This window comes from Phaethon lepturus, unplaced genomic scaffold, assembly GCF_000687285.1.
Source record: "Phaethon lepturus isolate BGI_N335 unplaced genomic scaffold, ASM68728v1 scaffold5918, whole genome shotgun sequence".
NCBI lineage: Eukaryota > Metazoa > Chordata > Aves > Phaethontiformes > Phaethontidae > Phaethon > Phaethon lepturus.
The window spans coordinates 51640-59410 of record NW_010559626.1 but is presented as its reverse complement, the minus strand read 5'-3'; the positions used below and the strand labels follow the sequence as shown (position 1 = coordinate 59410).

General features: G+C 37.9%; 1 protein-coding gene across 1 annotated transcript in view; it reads left to right on the top strand.

The window, feature by feature from the left end:
• The window catches only part of LOC104625711 (diphthine--ammonia ligase-like), a gene marked incomplete at both ends in the record, with an annotated part of 100438 nt that overhangs the window by 46814 nt on the left and 45853 nt on the right, over positions 1-7771 (top strand). The window contains one exon of the mRNA XM_010293410.1: positions 802-976. Within this exon, the coding sequence (XP_010291712.1) occupies positions 802-976 (175 nt within the window). The remainder of the gene's footprint in view (positions 1-801; positions 977-7771) is intronic.

The window sequence follows — 7771 nt, the reverse complement described above, 5'->3', positions numbered from 1 at the left end:
TTCCTGCTGGGAGCTAAATGACTTTTTTATGCATGGACTGCAAATATAATAATTTTTCAGGCTTTGAAATCTTGATTCCCACCCACCACTTTTTTCACTGGCTTTTTCACTGGCCACATGCAACAGACCGTTTGTCTGTCTGTCCATCCAGGCACTCAGTCTTCCTTGGAGCAAACAGAAGTGAACTTTTTTAATGAATGCTTAAGAAGGTTTTCAGTCGTGTCATAAGTGTGTGTCTGTCATGCAGCTTGAAGTATAAGAGAAAAATACACTCAGCATGGCACGATGAGATAACATGTGAGAAGGGTGTAAAGGAACAATAAGCTGCTGCTTTTTAGAAATCTGAACCTCTAGTTGAACCATTAGAAGGAGATTCAGTGAAAAATGTGTGGAGGTGAGAATATGACAATGATACACTCAGTCTGAAGACTGCTTAGCATAACTTAGCTGGCATTTCCAGAGTTCTGTGGTCAAGGTTATTTAATAAAAGAACTCATGTATTCTTAATAAAGTAATAGACATCATAAAAATAACCAAATGGAAATGAGCCATTGGCTATGGTGCTAGTTTCTTTGTGGTAATAGAAATTATCTTGCTGGAAGTCTGAAGTTGATCATTATTTGGAGAGGAGATAACAGTGTAAATGCTAGCAGGTTATTGCGGTATGATAGCTTTTGTTTTATATTCCTGATGCTATATTTCATACCATAGTATCCAAACAAAAAAAAAATTGAAAATACGTGCTGAAAGTCGGTGCAAGCAAACTTTCTGTTTGAAAAAATAATTGTCTTGTGTTTTCAGAGTATGTGTGGAAACCCTGTTACCTGATGGAGTACTGTTTTGCATTGACTGCCTTGCACATAAGTATGACATTGCAACGGATGACGTGTTACGTGATGAAAAACTGGTCATGCATGTACAGAGCATTTCCCACTGGGCACCTGCTAGCATTGGACCTTACAGTCAGTCCATCAAGGTAGGGAATCTTTGTTACTTCATGTGAACTATATGTCAGTTTACTGAAATGAGTACAGTTATAAAGTCTCCTTCTCTCCCATATGAATGTGCAAAAGAAAATGTGTTAAAAAATAATTAAAAATGAGCATTTTTCATTTATATTTTTAAAACCTCTGGACAAAACAAAAACTTAACCCACATCAGTCTCTTATTTTGTGATCAAAAAGACAGGTTAAATTATTCTGTGCAGAGAATCTCAAGAACAACCTACTTTTGTTGTATATTATAATTAGACCAAATAATTGTGTCACACATAAACTTTTATAATCTACCTACAATATAAACACAATTTAGGAACATCTGAGGATATCTGAAAAATATTTGTTCAGAGCAAGCAAGTTCAAACTTTTTTATAGGTAAGTCAATCCTAAAATGCTTATTTAATGAAATCCCTCTTGAAGCTCTTGGTACTGCTTAACCATTTAAAAGTACAGCAAGGTTGAAGAACTGTTCTTTTTTTCAGATTAGTAACAAACTGAGTAGAATATTACATACTATTTAAAAGTATGAAAAAGAGGCAGTAAAGTATCATGGAAAAGTGGACCAAAAATTCAAATAAAAAGCTTTTTTTCCTAATATGGTACCTCTTGCCCAGCTAGTACTGTTCTGACAACTGATGAAGTGTCTCACCTTTTCTGTTGCAAAAATGTATGTATCCCTTTTTTACCAATACTCCTTTTAGGTAATATGTTGTCCAGTCCAAATTATTGTGTTGTACAAACTGATTTAAGCAACATCTTACAGCATCTGTTTAAGTTTCCTGAAACTTTTTTCAGTATGCAAACACACCTAGCATAATGGCCATGGAATTTTACTTTGTTTTGTCTTTGTACCATTTTACAGAAAATTTCAGGAATAGTATTTTGCTTCAGAAGCTTATGTGGAATTTGTTTCTTGTGCAGGAGGAAACATTGGTAGATAACTACTGTGTTAATCTTGTGGTTATAGTAGGGTGGGTTTTTATCATCTGTGTATATCTGTTTTTTCTTGAGAAAGCAGAAAGCTGGTTTATTAAACTTTCTTCCATTCAGTCTTACACCTTCACAGTCATAATTGTATCATGTCATGCATAGTCCTGCAAAGATAAAATTTAATAAGCTTTGCACCTTTTTATTTGGAGAAACTTCTCTGATATATCATTGTAACTCATCTTTATTACTGTCCTGGAGCTAGCAGAGTCTAAATTCAGAAAAGAGTGTGAATTGAAAACTGCTTTAGTAACCCAATGAACAGTCCCATGAACGCCTGTATGGGGAGTTGGTAATATACATACCAGCAATAGTTTTAATTTTCCTTTACCAGATTTGTCTTACTACTACCACCAACATGTTTCATCTGAGTATGAATATTTAACGTTATCCTGGTTTTATCTTGCTAAGAATCTTTGACTTTTTGGTAACATTTGGTAACTCTCTGTTCTGCAGAGCTTGATCCAGTAAATACCAACAGAATATTCTTCTTTTTTTTTAATTCAGTAAATGTGTTTTATGTTTAAATAATGCTTTTCTTTCTAAAATACCATATAAAAGATATCAACTATAAAACCTTTTCATAAGATTACATCATAGAGGAATGCATAAGTGCATAAATAATGTATTTGCTTTTGAAAATTTATTAATTAAAGTTACAGATCTTGTATCTTCTAATATGTGAATTTTCCAAAACTAAAATCTTCTTTAGGTGGGTTTTCAGAACTTCCTTGGACTATGTATGGGCAGGTATTAAGCTCTTAATGTCACCAGCACAAGTAAAGCGCTTTAGTATGTTTTAGGAATAAAATATTTTCCAGAACAAAATAGGAAGGATCAAAGGTGAGGTTTTAATCTTTATAGTCAACAAAAATAATTTGAAATTATACTAATTTTATGATGATGAAATGTTGATCAGTTTTGTATGTTTGAGGAAAAGAAGCTTAATGATCTTAAAAAGGTAAATGGTTATTACCCTTATGTTGCGTATCTGTAGATTTTGTTTGTCATTTGCTTGACAACACTTGTTGTCTTTTCAGTCCAATACAAAGTTTTGTGGATGCTGGGGAATGATCATGTATTTTAGCATGGTGTATTGCTCCGTTCAGAATAGGCCAAGGACTGTAATACTCAGGGTATTGCAAGTTGGGATTGATGTGCACTGGCTTGTAAGAGCAGAGCTGGCAGCGGAAAGGTGTAGGTAGTTCATGCAAATTATGGAATTCACACTTCAGGCTCAACAAATCACTCAGCAGAGCATCACTTTAATTCTGTAAGGGCCTTGCAGGATCCTGACAACAGTGCTATGAGGACAAAAAGTAAAAATTTGAAATTTACCATGAGAATGTCCTAACCTCAATCTGATAGACACCAAACAACAGGGGCAGAATGAAATTATGATTTTCAAAGCAAAATCAAACATTCTTCCTCTTTTGGGATTAACATTCTTTAAAAACAACTTCAGTGTTTCTACTTGCAAGAAGTAGACATAAACTGTTGTAAGATACAATATGACTGACTTTCTTATAATTAAGGAAAACCTGAGATAATTTAATGTGTTTTTCTTGGTCCACCTGTTTTATTGGTGCAGAAACCTCTGCCAATCTCAATGTCTACGTCAGCAACTGGAATCTAAACTTTGTCAGAGTTATTGTAAAGGCTATACTGCTAATCTCAGTAATGTAGAACAAGTGTTCTGATTACATTCTTCTAATAGTAGTAACACAGCCTGTCTAGGCTATTCAGTCTGGAGTACGTGATGGTACATGGTTTGCCTTCCTCCTCTTTGTTCCGCAGTGGGCACCAGACCAATTTGTGCTAGTCATGGGTAGTAGCTCGGTATTTTTACTAAAAGTACTTCATGTTTTTACTTCTCACTGTTGTTTATCAGATCATTATTTTATTTTAATGTTTTAATTCTGTTTTAGCAGTGGATTGTTATGGAAACAGCTTGCTTACTGTCTTCAGAAAAGCTAACAGCACAGTTGCACATCAGGGAGTTGAACATGAAGATGCACTGCAAAGCAGTGTTTGGCATGAGAAATTTATACTGAGAGCTTATTCATGATTACTGATTGTGTGAGACCATTCTTTGAGCATGTATGAACTGTGAGCATAGTTCATTAAAAAAATAATTTTAAAAAAAGCCCAGTGCAGCTGAAACACTAACCACAAATACGTGTCTAAGAATATGTGGAAAGTTGACAGTGTTTGTACCAGATGTTCTTCTAGTATGTTAGTGTCTGTTTACACTTACAGCTTGTTTGCTTTGGCAACGGTTCTTAATGTTTTTCTATCTGGAAATGAACAAATAAACTGCCACAGTAGAATTTTTTTTTGTACTCTAATATTCTACAATAATTTTTGATGGTGACATAATGTATTTTAGACACATACAGACATATATGCGTCTATGACTTGATTATGTCTGTTGAATCCTGTAACTTTTCCTTGTGACCTCAATTCTTTCCCTCTGACAGTTGCCAAATCCCAGTTTCAGCCATCTTTCAGACGCCTTTTTCTCAGTTTTCTCCTCCATGCTGTCCGAACTCAGTATCACAAACATAAAAACCAAAAGAGTGTTCTTACTCTCTGATTCCAATGTCCAGATACCTATAACTTGATCAGTTAGGTTCTTTTTCTTGTGTGTTTACTCACCTTAAAAGAAACTATTTTTTCCTTTCATTTCTCTGATCATCAAGGCATGATAAATTAATGGGTAAGTACTGTGGGAAGAACAGTGGAAATAAAAAGTCTTGCATCTGGTTTAAGGCAGTGATGCTTGCAGTGGTTTTAATGTTTCCTTGCTAAGAAGACTTAGTTTAAGTAGACAGGCAATCTTGCCTGGTATACATAATAGACAAACTATTTCCAGCACCACTTTCTCCTTTTAAAGCTATCTGCTACAAATTGTGTGCTAAGCTCTATTGGGCTATTTTCAGCTTCACTGCAAGAGAAGGAGCTATCTGACTGGTTGCAGTTTTCCGAAAGCATGCTTAGCTGTTGTTAAACAAAATGCATATTTGAAGGAATCCATGCATTTAGGGATACATGGATTATCCTTTTGTAAGAAGATAAACTGAAGAAGGATGAAGATAGAAAGATGTCAGAAAATTCCTATTAGTGAATCAGGGATTGAACAAAATCATGGTACAATTCTTAAAGATACAGTTAACCTTTTAAAATACTGCTTTTCCACATACATATAGCTGATAAGTTGTTTATTTGCTTTCTTCCTGTCTTTTCCTGTTGTGATTCACAGAATCACTGAATCGTTAAGGTTGGAAAAGACCTTTAAAATCATTAAGTCCAACCATCAACCCAACACCACCATGCCTGTTAAACCATGTCCTGAAGTGCCATGTCTACACATTTTTTGAACACTTCCAGTGATGGCGACTCCACCACCTCCCTGGGCAGCCTGTTCCAATGCTTGACCATTCTCAGTAAGGAAAGCTTTCCTAATATCCAGTCTAAACCTCCCCTGGTGCAACTTGAGGCCATTTCCTCTTGTCCTATCACTAATTACTTGGGAGAAAAGACCAACACCCACCTCACCACAACTCCCTTTCAGATAGTTGTAGAGAGCGATAAGGTCTCCCCTCAGCCTCCTCTTCTCCAAACTGAACAACCCCAGTTCCCTCAGCCGCTCCTCATAAGACTTGTGCTCCAGCCCCCTCACCAGCTTCGTTGCCCTTCTCTGGACACGCTCCAGCACCTCGATGTCCTTCTTGTAGTGAGGGGCCCAAAACTGAACACAGGATTCAAGGTGCGGCCTCACCAGTGCTGAGTACAGGGGCACAATCTCTTCCCTACTCCTGCTGGCCACACTATTTCCAATACAGGCCAGGACGCTGTTGGCCTTCTTGGCCACCTGGGCACACTGCTGGCTCATATTCAGCTGGCTGTCAACGGCACCCCCAGGTCCTTTTCCGCCGGGCAGCTCTCCAGCCACTCCTCCCCAAGCCTGTAGCGTTGCATGGGGTTGTTGTGACCAAAGTGCAGGCACTTGGCCTTATTAAACCTGATACAGTTGACCTCTGCCCATTGATCCAGCCTGTCCAGATCCCTCTGCAGAGCCCGGGGAACACCACTTGTGACCGGCCACCAGCTGGATTTAACGCCATTCACCATGACGCTCTGAGCTCAGCCAACCAGCGAAGAGTATACCTGTCTAAGCCATGAGCCACCAGTTTCTCTAGGAGAATGCTATGGGAGATGCTGTCAAAGGCTTTACTAAAGTCCAGGTAGACAACAAAAACAAATTGTTGTTGATTCAGCAACAGTATATTACATTATACCATTTATAGTAATATGGGTGTAGAATACTTGAAGCTTCCAGTGGGTGGAAGAAAAAAAGTGGTACTCAACAGTTCAAAGTTTCAGTAGTGTTCCTCTGGGATTGATACTTGGGATGATATTGTTAACATCTTAATCAACAACAACTTGGACAATGGGATTGAATATATGCTTAGCAGGATTGTGGATGACAGTGATTTGGATAGTGGTTGATGCATTAGAGGACAGGGGTGCCGTTCAGAGATACCTAGACGAGCAACTGATAACAGGAGCCTCATGAAACGGAACAGAAATGAAGGAAAAGTCCTGCAGCTAGGACGGAATAGTCCCGTGCAACAGTGTAGGACAGGGACTGACCATGTAGGTAGTAGATCTGCAAAGAAATAACTAGAGGTCCTGATTGTCAGCAATATAAATATAAATTGGAAGTTCACCATTGCAGCAATGAAGGCCAACTAAATACAAGGCTACGCTAGTAAGGTTGTAGCAGGCAGGTCTTCAAAACTGGGCTTGCCAAGGCCTCAGCAAACTGGTCTAATGTCTAAGTTAGCCCTGCTCTAAGCGTAAGGTTGAATTAGCTGACTGTAGAAGTCCTTTCCAACCTAAACTTTTGTCAGATTCTATGATTAATATTACAATTACAGATTTACTGACAGAATAACAGAAAGGATAATTATAGCAGCATAATTATAGGAAAAAATAAGTCCTTGTTATAAAACTTTCTCTTCAGGAGATCATTAATGGTGCTGTAGGGAATAGCATTCAGGACACTGTAATTTTAGTAGATGAAAGCAAGTAAGTCATACTCCAGTGGCACTGTCATGCCCATTCCTATGTAAGTAACTTTGTCACCCATATAAATTGTTGTTGCTTCCCTAGCCATTGCCAGAAAAAAATATTAGGGCAACCTGGAGACACTTCTGAATTGTGTGGAGACTTTAAGCACACAAGTCAGGAGACAATGGGACAAAACTGAACTCTGCATCTTTGCTGTTCATTTCTGTCATGTGTCGTATGCTTCTTAGCTGAAGATAACCAACCTGACTGTGAAACATCATATTTATTTAGTACCATTGGCCAAAACGTGGATCAAAGTTGTATGCCACTGCTGAGGGACATGGCATACAGTCACACCCAGTATCACAAAGTCCACCAAATAGGAAGGGATAACTGTATTACCTCTTGGAGGGTGCCCTCAGCTAGGCAGTTCCACTTTAATGATGAGACATCTTAAAAAGAAACATTAGGCAGAATTAGAACTGCTGTCTTCTTTTAAATAAATCCTTGCTTCCATCAGTAATTGTGGTTTGGGTCTCAAGGCATGCAAAAGTGGAAGTTAGTTATTGATACTGACGTTGAGAATGGGATCAGTCATTTCTGGTAAGACTCTCTGATGCAGTTGGAGTACTTGAAATGGCTGTTTAAAGGGAACTTTGGAATGACTTTTGGGGGTTTTGTATCCAAGCATCTTGCTTTCTAAGAAGCTG